At 37.2% G+C, this 13,930-nt stretch overlaps 1 protein-coding gene across 2 annotated transcripts in view; it reads left to right on the forward strand.

Moving 5' to 3' along the window:
- Nucleotides 1-13,930, forward strand: part of Bicc1 (BicC family RNA binding protein 1) — a 238,170-nt gene that overhangs the window by 124,192 nt on the left and 100,048 nt on the right. For both annotated transcript variants that reach the window (XM_042696342.1, XM_042696344.1), the window contains exon 3: nucleotides 13,155-13,224. In XM_042696342.1, the coding sequence (XP_042552276.1) occupies nucleotides 13,155-13,224 (70 nt within the window). The remainder of the gene's footprint in view (nucleotides 1-13,154; nucleotides 13,225-13,930) is intronic.

The raw sequence follows: 13,930 nt of genomic DNA on the forward strand, positions 1-13,930 counted from the left end.
GAGATTAGCAACCTTTATTTTGGAAACAAAAAGGGTTGCAGATAGTCATGTGTATTTTTAAAGACTGGATTGACAGTACATATAGTTAGGAAAAGTACCTTTCTTAAAATGTTCTAGGCTCTCTCTCTCTCTCTCTCTCTCTCTCTATATATATATATATATATATCTGTATATTAAGAATGAACTGGACATTGGTGACTTACACCTGTAATCCTAGCTACTCAGGAGACTGAGAGCTGAGGATTGCAGTTCAGAGCCAGCCCAGGCAGGAATGTCAGTGAGACTCTTATCTCCAATTAATCACCAGAAAACTAGAAGTGGCGCTGTGACTCAAGTGGTATAGTGCTAGCCTTGAGCTGAAGATCAGAGACTGCGCCTAGGCCCAGAGTTCAATGGCCGACCAAAATAAAAAAATAGAATGAAACCTTTTACCTGAAAATGTAGTGTCCCAAGTAGTCCAGGAGTATAGGCAGTTAACACTTAGGTTACTAAATGGAAGCTAAAAAAAATGAAGTAATTTTCTTAGTAAGGCTTGAGTAAATAAGAGTTGAAATGGAACATTTTAATTGGTAAGTGGATTTGAAAATTCAGTTTATGCATTTTAAAGTTTGATTTGGATTTTCTCTGAAGATTAATTTTTAGTAAAAATTTAGCTAAGCCTTTCATAATGTGTGATTACTAAGTTTTGCAAAGAAAGATCTGGGAGTCATTAAGTAAAAATTTGTGTGTGACAGTGAAAATGAAAAATTAAAGCTATAAACAATGTTCCTAGAGAAATATTTAAAATACATTTAATGAGTCACCTCATATTTCATTTAAAATGTCAGTGATAGGATCTACTTATTAAGTTGGCTGCAAAGAGCTCTTAGGGTATAAAAGTACTAAAGTTAAATCTCTTAAAAATGCTACATAATTCACAATGGGCCATTATTTTTCACTGTATTAGCTAGTACTTCTATTTTTTTAATTAAGTGGTTTCATTGATTAAAATGCATCAAAATATTTTTATTTATACACTTTTCAAATTACATGTATTTTGTATATCATATAATAACAATATCATCTATAATATAGACTATAATATATAAAAATATATAAAATATAGTCATATTATATAATATGTAATATATATATAATATTATACAACATATTATGCATTGTATACTAGTATTAGTAATTATAAATAATATTTATTAACTATACATCATTTATATTTTATATATAATATAGCATATATATGTATATTATCTATATGCATATAATACATATAATATATTTTATATATCAGGATTTGACAGCAGTTCTGAATGGCCTTTAAAATGGTAGTATCCTTTGAAATTGTGACACAGATCTGTTACTCATTAGCATATGTGGCTTCACAGCAAAAATGATAGTGTGGAGGCAAGGAGCAGGGTGGGGAGGAGGGGGGGGGATGTGCTTCCAGTACACCATTGTGAAGTGCTTGTTTAGGAAGTTGCTTAAGGAAATGCAGTTTTGAGTATTTCCTTCTAGCATTTTATTCTGAAAATCTAGAAATACCAAATGCCTCTCTCTAAATCTTACTTTTTAACAATTGCTTTAGCACATAGGGCTCCATTTATCCATCCTATCTATTTACTAATCTAATTTAGTTTTTAATGCATGGAAAGCGTCAGTTTACTTCACCCCAAACTATAGTTGTTGATCTTTGAGTGTGTTACTTACCTACTTTAAAATGTATCTAGCTGTCTCTCCTCAGTCTTAAAGCAGATTCTTATTTCTAGCTTGCCAAGCTCTGTGTGATTGGACTCCCAGTCACCTTGCCTTCTTCCTATCTTTCTCCTCACAGGTTTTGGGTGTCCCTCATGCACCCCACGTAAGGCTTATCTTCCTCTGCTTTATGTCAGTCTCTCTGTGTGAGTCATTTCCATTTCTACATAGTTATTTTTCCAATGTCTCCAACACTAAAAACAGACAATATAATCCTTCTTATGTTTCATTCAGGATTAGAATTGTCTACAGAAACAGAAGAAATTAGTTTAAACAAGAAAACTTTTCATGAAAAATTATCCTCAACAGTAATTCAGGTCTAGGGAGACAGCTGTGCTTTCCGAAGGCTTGAATGGCTCCGGCTGTTTCCACTGTCGCAGTTTTCTGTACCTCCGCATGGTTCTCACCTTCATAATCTGAGTAGTGTCTTTAGATATCATAGTCTTGACTTGACTGACTTTCCTGGGCACCACTGAGTTACCTGGCCACATGTCACTCAAGGAAGACAGGGTGTCTTAAGTATCTGTGTACCCAGATAACAATTAGGATTCTAACTGGAAGACAGAAGGTGTTGAGATAGAAGCTACTAGCAACTTCCACACTTTCCTTGACATTCCATTCCAGCCGTTGTCCTGTTTCTATGCATGGTAGAGTATAAGTTCTTGAAAAAAAAAAAAACTTTACTCATGATCATTATACTTCCTCAAATCTCGTTCTTTCAGCTCTTGTACACATCCATCTTCCTCTCATCATTTCACAACTGGAAGCATACTTTAATATCATTATCTTAAGGTATACTCATGAGTAGGAATCAGCCAGGGGTTATTCGGTTTTCTTCTACGACCTCATTGTTGTCTACCACTATTCTGGAATCATATTTCCCTCTAGATTTTAGCACCTTCTGTTCTAGCAAATATCTAAATATTAGAATTTCTCAAGATCTGTATATTCATATTTTGAGAATGTATGCATAATAGGAAATTTCCGTTTTGGTCATTTAAAATTTTACAATTAAGAAGCATTTAGTGGATTTATACTGCTGAGCAACCATTGCTCCCACCAATCTCCAGAATGTTATTATTATCACTGGAAGTGCACTGAACAACAGCTACTCATTAGCTCCTTCTCTAGGCCCTGGCACCCACCATTCTTTCTGCCTCCATGTACTCTCAAGCTTTGATTTGCATCTAATTTTTAGGAACTTCTGTTTCATCTTTATTTCTTCTCTAGGTGAGAAGCTTAATTTCCAGGACCCTTAAGATTACCTATTTCCAGACTTACATATAATTCCAATTTAGATACTTTCCTTACTATGCTCATTTCATTTCACATATCCACCTCTATGTAAATCTATTCCCATGCTTTATAAGGTTTTAAATATAACTTACCTAAAATTTAACATTTGTTTATTCTCTACTTTTCCTTTTGATCTTTGTTATAGCAGCAGATATCCAGTTATTTAAAGCAGAGATGTAATTTATAAGTGGATAGCTCCTGTTTCTTACCTCTTTACAATCAAATTGATCCCTCCTCTCATCAGGTCTTCCATGAGAGTCTGTCTACATTCCCTTTACTTCACCTCTGCCATCTTAAGTCTGCTCTAGGCAAATTATTTCTTGCCTGGACCTTGGCAATATAATGCCTTTGTGACACAACTCCTTACTATCAACCCTTTTCCCTTGCAATGTGATTTTTGAGATGAAAGGAAAAGTTTATGTTCTTCAAGATGAATGTTCTTTCTTTTTTTCTTAGTGCTCCTACAATGAAAGCCAAACATTTTCTCATGGCTCTGAAAGCTTTGCATGACTTGGCCTTTACTTCCCTCTCCACTTTCCCTGTTATTCCTTTCTCCTACCTTTCTGACCTCTCAGTTCCTTTAACATTCTGCTCCATCTTGGCTCAGGGCCTTCGTCCTGTATCATAATCTCTATCTCAGTGTTATTTCTACTCTACTCTTTTTAACATCCTTCAGGTGCTGGCTTCAGTAACCTTTCCTTGGAGAGATCATCCCACCCAATGTCAAGAACAACGATTCATTGTTCTGACTAAGAACATCCTGTTCTAGTTTAATGCCCTTCCATTTTTTTCATACACAATTTTACTTTTCATTTTTATTCCCTTGGTTGTTCATGCAGTAGATTTACTTAATTTTATTTCTTTGTTTTCCACAATAGATTGTTGATGTGATTGGAGATTATTTAAATTCTATTCATTGATAAATACCCCAACTGAAATGAATCCATTTTTGTGAATGATTGAATGCCATCTCCTTTACTGTCGTAATCAACGTTACTCTCTTTGATTTAGCCATGCTTCATATCGCATCTCTCACAGCAGGATGGCCTTCTATGATGAGTAGACCGCATAAGCCTTTCTGTGAGCTGGTATGAAGCCTTTCTGTGAGCTGGTATTACACTGTATGCTTCCTTCATGAAACGTGTTGTTCTTTGTAATCATACAACATGAATTTGTCCCAGTTTGCTCCAGATTGTGCTTACCCCATCCCTGTAGACATTTTGGAGGAGGGTTTCTGTTCCCATTTTTGTATAGATATCCTTTAGAGATTTAATGCTGTCATCAATTTGGTTTACTTTTATTGAACGACTGTCCATTCAGTTCATTTATTCTAGTAAGCAGACTCTTCAAACAAATCATTTGTTTACTATGAAGCCTTTGAGGTAGAGCTCTGTGAGTCTTGCATTGGCTCTGCTTGTGGAGAGCCAAGTGCTATGTCACTGGAAGGTCCTTTAGTAATTGTTTCCTCTCTTACCTATTCATGTTATGTCTTTCCTCATTGACATTTAATTACCCAGGTGCTAGATTTTAAACAATTTTTTTCTTTTTTTTGTCCATCATGGGACTTGAACTCTGGGCCTGAGAGCTATCCCTCAGCTCTTCAGCTCAAGGCGTGTGCTCTACCACTTGAACCACAGCTCCACTTCTGGTTTTCTGAGTGGTTTATTGGAGATAAGAGTCTCGCGGAGTTTCCTGCCTGGGCTGGCTTTGAACCGCAATCCTCAGATCTCAGCCTCCTCAGTAGCTAGGATTACAGGCGTGAGCCACTGATGCCTGGCTCTAAAAATTTTTAAATGATCAAAATATAGTTGCTGACTATCAGAAGCCCAACGCATTGATGGGAATCAGAAAATATATAAGCAGTGGTTTTCATAGTGCAGTTTATATTTGAAAGCAGGTTTTGAGGGTTAGGTAGGAGTTCCCTTAACTTTTGAAGCTAATTAGCTAAGCTTTTCTTAGCTAATTTCTTAGAAATTCCCTATAAGTGATCCATGGTGGCCTATGAAAGGCAGTCCTCCTTTGGCACCATGCTGTGATGAAATTGCAAGACACTCATACTCAGTGGTTAATTTATTAAGCTATGAACTTTAAATATTTTTGTCAAGACACTACACATATGTTATTCCATTGAACTGAAAAGGGAAAATAATGCTTATTTAGCACACTGTTACAAGTATTAAGAATTAACTGGCTTTATTACTTTGTTAAGGAAAAAAAAACAGGTTTAGAGAACAGCAGAAACAGTGCTAAGTCTCTCTTGTATTATTTATAGATAGTATAGAGCATCGTTTCCATGCTTAGGGAATTGCTGTACTCAGGAGTATGGATTGATGTCCAGCATTTCATCCTTAATGTTTTCAGAGTTGTGAAGTCTTACGCCGCACCTCCCCCCCCCCCCCCACCAGCATCATCTCCTTTGGGACATCTTCATCTTTTTATTTGTCACCACTACCTTCCTTGTTTATGCTAGTAAATGTGTCGTCACTGAGTTCCTCTGGCTGTGCACACAGAGTCTTTGAAGTGTTGGCAGTGTCAGCATACCCAACAGCAGCTCTTTCTTCTATACTCGTTAACATCTGATTCAAATTTCACTTTCAGACTAGTCCTTTTCAATTTCTCTGCTGCTCTTAGGTTGTCAGCCAATTTCCTCTCTTGGTCACCTATTTTTGTAAAATGTCACTTGGTTTCATCACTGGAAAACTAGGAGTCATCACAGCTATATTCAGTGGGCCATCTGGACCCGTGGGTTCCGAATCTGGATTCAACCAATTGCACACTGAAAATATTTTTTTTAAGTTGCATCTGTATTGAACACATACAGGTTTTAAATTGTTGTTATTCCTTAAATAATACTGCAATATTTACATTGCACTTATGTTGTATTCAGTATTATAAAAAACCTAGAGATGATTGAAAGGAAAAAGAAGGCTGTGTGTAGGTATGACATTTTATTTATGGAAGTTGAGCATCCTTGCACTTTGATATCTATGAAAGACCTGGAGGCTGTTCCTCATGGATATCAAGGGATGCTTTATTTGCTTTGCTGTCTGTACAGATAAATAAGTAGGTAGATGTGCAGCACATTCACAGACTTTGAAAGACACAATGTGATTAGTTACTAACTAGTACAAATGAGCATTCTAATTTACATAGTGAGTTGTGTACCAAAAAGCTAGCAGTGGCATTTGTATTTGATAGCAGTCAGTTTTGTATACTATATTAATGGAATAAAATTATGCTATTGGCAACTAGTTTTCTTTTCAAAGCTATGGTAATGGAAATCTGTTCTTATCAAACTGTATAAAACAAAGGCTATTTATATTTTCAGTGATTTTTTTTCTCAGCCTTTGTTAAACTCATTAGCCATATCTCTGACAGTTTAGAATATTTCCCACACCTCTCATATTTGTTTGGAGGTGCGGCGAGAATACTTTCTTGATTTGCTAACCATCCTGGGATCATCTCTGTGTCATACCATCATAAATAAAGAAGATGTTGAGGATAGCCATTCTTTTGTTCAGTTTCTTTAGTAATTCATGGCAGTACTCTTGAGTTTGAGTTTTCAGAATCAATACCCCATAATTGTGTGATACTTCCACTTTCTTCATAAGCCGAAGGAAACATATGGCCTAAATTCTGGCTAGATTTTGATGTATACCTTGCCTATCTAAATTCTAATTTCCTTCTGAAGATTCCTCTTGATTGTTACCTTCATTGGATTGAAAAGCACCTTGGAGATTTAGTAAAGCTCAGCCTTGACTGTGTCTGTGGGGGCTTTTTCAGAGAGGATTAACTAAATGGTACACATCCACTCTAAATATGGGCAGTGTTATCCCATATGCTGGGGGCCCAGAAAGACTAAAAGATAAAAAAGGAGAAAGCCCAGGAGTGCAGGCAGTTAATATTATCTCTCTTTCCTGTCCACCATGAGGTGAGTAGTTCTGCCACTTGTCCCCACCACTACAATATTCCATCTCACCAGGGACCCAGAATCAATGTGACTATGGACCCAAAACTCAGAAACCATGACCTAAAGTAAATAATTCCTCATTTAAGTCATTTTCTCATGCATTTTGGTCACAGTTATGGAAAGCTAACATTCCGGACCTGTTATGTAAGCTTCCCATAAGCAATTTACTAGATTAGTATGAAGAATAAAGAATGAATATGTATTTATATATATAATATATTTATATATAAATATATATATATGAATATTAGGTAAGTGTGAAGAATTGTTATGATGGTGATGAATAACTGAATGTGGTTCAGGAGGGAGCTTTCTTGAATTTAAATGAATGTAACAGAACTCTCTAATTTCTCAGCAAAATAAACATTTCTATCTTTTAGACATTTTTGTGAGTTCACTACTTTCCCATCTCTAGTTAGTTGACTCTTTTCTTCCCTTATAGTGAGATATAACAAAAAGACTAGTCAATTACTATATGAAGAACCTTAAACATCTACTTCTATGAGGGTAGATACTATTTTTCTGTGGATATAAGGAAAACAACATTCTTAAGCTAGTCTTTTAGACAAGTAGACTGCAGATGGCTCCCAGCTGATAGTCATTTTGAAGGATAAATTTTCAATAGTGTATAGTATAAATGTCAAGTTAGAGTTTAGCATTCCTTTCCCTGGTCCAAGAACATGTATTTCAAGTAAAGTCAGCATAAATAGTCTTGTCTTAGATTGATCTGAAATACTGATTATTTACCTGTGGACTTTTCAGTTTATGTCTGGATTGAAAAATTTGGTGGGATTAGCCTGTTAGTAGAATGTTGCTGGTTTGGCAAAGATTCTTCCATCTGTAAGCTATTACCCTGTAATTGCTGCAAACCTACAGCATGTGTATTTTAGTGAATATCAGTACCTATGCTCTATTTCCACATGGCAAGTGAATCTGAAATTTCTTTGAGCTGGAATAAATGTGTTATCATAAGAGCACTGAAGAGTATAAATGAAAATTATTTTAATTATACACGAACTACTTACGGAATTTGATTAGATTTTACTTGCTTATTTTAACTTGAGTAGCTTACTTTGGAATACTGAAGTTACTTGAAGAATTCAGTGTAAATCTTTTAAGTTTTAAAATATAGCTGACAAAATTTTCATCCAGTTAGAAAATTTAACTTCCAGATTATGCTAACACTACCATTGCTATTTATTTATTAATAAATGATTATAAATATGATTATAAATAATTATGAATTAGAAAGTTAAGGTGACTAGCTTCCAAAGGTGTTACTTATTTGTACCATGATCTCCACTACATTTTTTAATAATGAGAAAATAACCTTGTTTTTGACAGTAAAGAAATTTTGAACTGAGGGTCTTGTGCTTCTGAGCCATGTTCCCAAGCCATTTTCCTTCCTTCCTCCTTCCATTTCTCCTTCCCTCCTTTCATGTTTTGATCAGATTTCACATTTTTATTCAGAGTTGGCCTTTTTATACCTGGGATAAAATGTGATAAAATGAGATGTGAACCACCCTACCCAGTTTATTTATTGAGATATAGGCCTTGCTAACTTTTTCTCTGAATTGGCCTCAAACAGCAATTTTTATGATTTCAACTTCCAGAGTAGCTGAGACTGAAGGCATGAGCCACTACATATGGTAAAAATAATTTACAGATGAACTATAAAAATATATATTCTTTTGACAGCAATCTTAATTTTGGTTGCTTTGAATGTTAAAAAAAATCGGTGTTCTTGGGTGAAATCCTTTTGGCTATTCCTCAAATCTGCTACTACCATACAAACTGAGATATAGCCCTGTTTCTGATTTTCTGTAAGTAATGGGCACAGTAAGCATAACAGAAGAAATTTTGAAGTTACTTATTCGATAGTTACATTTCAGATGAACTCCTCTAACTAAAACTCTCCGCTCTGCTCCTGCCATCCAGGATTGTGTCTGATACTGGAGAGTAGATACTAATCATCAAGCAGATGATTAGTAGAACAGAGAAGAGATTTTTTTCCCCTAATGGGTACATCCAGAATTTAGATCTGGCATACTTGAAATGCCATAACATATAGCATCCAGGATTCAGTCTTTATAATGTTGAGTTTTGATTTTGTATTTGTAGAAGATAATTCAAACTATCATGCTTGTTCTTCTGAGTTTTGGTTTGGGGAAGATAGTTATAGGGAGACAATAAGATTTTAAGTTTCCAGCTGGAATTACCTTTGGGGTTGTTTTTCTAAGATAGAACGCCATCATTTTCTGCTCAGAGGCTTTGGGCTCTTCATGTTTCTACATTTCCTAGCCTCAATGACATGATGGTATTTATAGTTTTCTGTCAGGAAGGACTAGTCATTTTAGTGTGTTTTCGAACTTTGAGATCAAATTCCACACAGTTAAAGGGCACCCACATCCCTTCTGGATTGTGGAGATGGTTATAATTATGCACTTAATTAAATTATTCCTTGAATGGAAACTGAGCAGTTTGGATAACATATTGACTTGCTTGAGCATGGAGGCACACCAGGGGTTTCTGGGAAGTGATTCCTTGTCACATTCGTAGGAGTAAATTGGCATTTGGGAAATAGGTGAGATCCTTTTGGAAAGGTATTAATTCTTCATGCATTGTAAAATCCATTCAATTGTCTTCTCTTTCCTGTGATTTTTTTTTTAAACAAAATATTACTTTAGCCAGGTGTTATGGCACATGGCTCTAATCCCAGCACTTGAGAGTCTGAGGCAAGATCCAGGCTAGCGTCCGTTACACAGCAAGATCTTGTCCCCCAGCTGCCCACCTCCCCCCCAAGTTACTTTAATGCTTATAATTCCAGATCAATAGTTTGTTCTTTGAGCTTTGTTTTGTGAAGGGAGTAAAAGAGACCGTAAGATTCATTAAAAAAAAAAAAAAGTAAAATGAAACAACTTGCTAGAATTTACTTTAGAATTTTTTTTTCTGCGTTGGAAGATTGTTATTTTCTTCTTAGAGGTTTGAGACTTCTTTGATTTCAGCCATCTTCCTGGCTCACTTTCTGGAATACTACTTAGTGATGGCCATTTTCAGGAACTTTTTTTTGCTTAACTTGCTGGGTACAGATCCTCTGACCTTTTCACCACCCTAAATCCTGCCATTGTGCCACCTCTGTACCTTTCTCCCATGGGACATGCTGTAGTAATATAGCTCCAACAAAAGGGTTCCCGGATGAGCCTCCACTCACACCCGGGCAGAGAGCTTCTTCCTACTCTCAATGCTCACTTCATATTCGGCCGCTCATGACATAGATGTGCCGAGGCTGGAACAAGTGGATAGCTTAACAATCAAAGCTGTAAGAACAGACATGGAGCGACTCCCTGATGATCTGAAAAGCATCACTGATAGCTGGCTAGAGAGAATTTTGACTTCTTGACAGTGTAGTAAGTTTGGTGCCTTCTGACATGAAACAGCTCCACTGGTTATAGTCTGCTTGTCGTGAGTGGTAGTCAAGCACAGGGAACTGAGGGCTTCGATCTGTGTCATAGCTATAAATCTCTTGTGGGTATGTCCTTGTGTACAGCTGTAGGACAGTGGAGATGATGTTAGATGAGGCTGCTTAGTTACCCTGCATTGGCAATACCTGCACTGGAATACTTGCCTCTTTCCTTTTCACATGCACTCCTTCTCTCCAAGGATACTTCTTGCCCCATTCCCTCACCCAGTGGCCCATTCCTCCATTGGATCACAGCATCTGTAAGCTCTTTTCAAGGTAACTTTCCTTGACCACCCACAACTGCATTAAGATCCCCTCTGTACATGCTCCTCTTTCCCTACCTGCTTCCCAAACATAAGCACACAGCCCAGTAAAGGTAGGTTGGTTGCCTTTTCTTCACCCTTGTTAGATGCTGCAGCCTAGAGTCTAAGAACAGAAGCTGACTGAATAACCAATGTGTAGGAAATCTTACAAGGGCTGATGTTATGGGCACTCACTGTGTGTTCAGGTTCCTACGTGCTTTTTCATATCAAGTTTCCATAACAACTTAGGAATACCTCTTAAAAGCAGTTTTACAGAGAAGGAGATGAAGGCAGGAAGTTACTGAATGTGTCTGACATAGTCACAAATTGGTAGAGCTGGTACTTGGCTGTGGGCACCTGCTCCTATTGGGTAGATGTGGGTGTTGTGAGCATTCATTTGCCCAAATACTACATCCAGAGCTTGCTGTGCTCAGGGCAGAGTGTCATTCCTATTAGAGACAAACAGTAGCCAAGTAAACAAAGAAGATAAAAAGATGTCAATGCCATGGGTGTTAATGGAGGGTTATTAGCAAGTGAGTGGCAAGCGTAACTCCAGTGGGAGTGTTGTGGAACTGGAAAAGTAACTTGGGCAGAATGGTAGCTAAGTTTGGAAAGCCTGGGGAAGGGAGAACTTACCATAAAGGAGAGCCTCCGGGGCATGTTTTTGGAGTGATATGTGTGATGGGAGCAGAAGGAGTTGAGGGAAGACAATAGTTTTGAAACTTTGCTGTAAAGCCATGTATTGGTGGCACATAACTAAAATTCTAGTACTTGAGAGTCTGAGGTAGGAGGATCGTGAATTTGTGGCCAGGTTGGGAAAACAAAAAACACACAAAAAAGATGTGGAATTAACTAACTCAAGTACTCACTAAGATAACTAAGTGCATTGGCAGGCTTGACACCTAGACTAAGTGAGGACAGTGTGGCTTTACTTTTGTTCATCAGTTTTTAATAAGGGCATGAGTGTGGAGAAATATTTCTTCATGAGAACCAGCAGTGCAGACACCATGATAAATGATAGTTCATTTAACAATGATAATGTCAAGAGCCTTTTGTCCACAGAGGCAGAGCTGCAGGAGGAGTGGGGTCTGGGAGTAGTGGAGTGCCTGTGGGCCAGACCAACGTGGGCAGTTGTCTTCAATACCAGCCCAGTTTTGCCACGTGCTGCCTCTGCTGTATGTTCCACAGAATCAGACATCTCAATTGCTATGTGAAATCCCTGGCTCTTAAGAATTTTGGCTGAAGCTTTCTAAAGGGTAACAGTGGGTAGACAAAATGCATATGTGGCCTGCCAGTCTGAAACATCTGCTGAAAGTCCTTTTATGCTATGAGATATTCATAGCATAGAATTCAGTGCAGTAGGGATGCAAGTTAACTGTTTAGTGTTTGTAGTGCATAACCAATACTGAAAAGAAAAATACCTTTGCTAGCAATTGCACTGTAATTGTATTTAGTTGTTCATATTTAAAAGTAGACATTATCCAACTTTCATTCAATGATTAGAAAACAGTGGTGTTGCTATTTACCTGTTTAGTTGTTTGCTCTGAGTTTGGTACATTCTGTAACCATGCTTCAAAAGTAAGCAATAATTCAGTGGAAATCTGGTGATAAAAATAGTGAGGAACACAGGATAACATTTTGGAGTCACTGATGCTTTTTGATTTTACTCTTCTTCTGTTTCTTCTCCCCTTGTTCTCTGCTCCATCTCATTTGCATGCTAGTTCCTACTGGCCAGTGTCAGAACCCTGTATAAGTGGGAAGAGACGTGGCATCGTGCCATCCTAGACCACATGAAGAGTGTTGGGGAAATATAGCTTTAGAAAGTAGCTATGTGTATGAGCTTTTCATTGCTTTTAATGGAACCCAAATGTGCCCAAAGCAAGTTATTTCTTTTCCCAGGGGTAAATAAAAGGTCTTCATTTAGTCTAGTCTAACTCATATAGTTTTGCCTTACGGGAATCATATTTGGGGTGTTGCAATCTGTTGGCGATAGTATTGGGGAATTTTATTCAGCACAATCATCTTTGATGACTCTGGCAACAAGTGGACTTAATTATTTGTTCATGTACTCTTTGGTTTGTGTCTGTTAAACTCTGAAGCATTGTGAAGGGGATCACTGAGAGAAACAGATACACTCCAATGCTTCTAAAAGATTAAAAGCTTCAAAAAGTATTTCCTTTATCGTGTGTGTGTGTGTGTGTGTGTGTGTGTGTGTGTGTGTGTGTGTGTGTGTGTGTGTGTGTCTTAAAGTGAGATCATTTTGTTAAATTGATCTGGTTAGAAATGAAAATAAGCACTTTGTGTTTATGAAAATAAAATCTTATCTGTAAGTACAAACTCTTAATTGAGTCGATATTTTTCTAAATTTTTGTTGCAGATCATGGAAGAAACAAACACACAGATTGCTTGGCCATCCAAACTGAAGATCGGAGCCAAATCCAAGAAAGGTAGAGAGGGAGAGAGGGAAGAGTGGGCAGTTTTAACAGCTGAGGTTTTAGAGTAACAGGTTTGGAATTGTGAAAATTTACAGGGGAGGAAAGCAACCTTACCCTTATTTATTATGTACTTTTACTTCCCTCCCCCAAAATTGTCAAATAACTATGTTTTTAGAATTCTCATGGTTAAAAATAATGTGGCCCGGTGCCAGGGGCACACACTCTTTAATCCTCGCTACTAAGGATGCTGAGATCTGAGGGTCATGGTTCAAAGCCAGCCCAGACAAGAAAGACCTTGAGACTTACTTCCAATTAATACCAAAAGCCAGAACTAGATCTGTGAGTCAAGTTGCTTTGAACAAAAAAGCTGAGTGACCAAAGCCAGTCTGTGAGTTCAAGCCCCAGGACTAGCACATATACACACATACAAAAAAAGTGTAGTTTTTCCAACAACAGAAAATGAGACAGAAATACTATGTCAAATGCATAGTGACCCGTGATCTTAAAGCTGCCCATTATATAGACAGCTATAGGTTATGGTAACTCCACATGCGATTTTAGGGTTCTTTCTTGTACAATTTAGAGCTAATACCTGTTTTTTCTATTAATGGGATCTAAACCTTAAATTTCCTTTCTCCTTTCTTTCTTTTGCTTGCTTGCTTTGCTTTCTTTCTTTCTTTTTCTTTTCTTTTTTCTTTTTGCTGGTCCTGGAGCTTGA

This window comes from Dipodomys spectabilis, unplaced genomic scaffold, assembly GCF_019054845.1.
Source record: "Dipodomys spectabilis isolate Male_0828 unplaced genomic scaffold, ASM1905484v1 ptg000207l, whole genome shotgun sequence".
NCBI classification, from domain to species: domain Eukaryota; kingdom Metazoa; phylum Chordata; class Mammalia; order Rodentia; family Heteromyidae; genus Dipodomys; species Dipodomys spectabilis.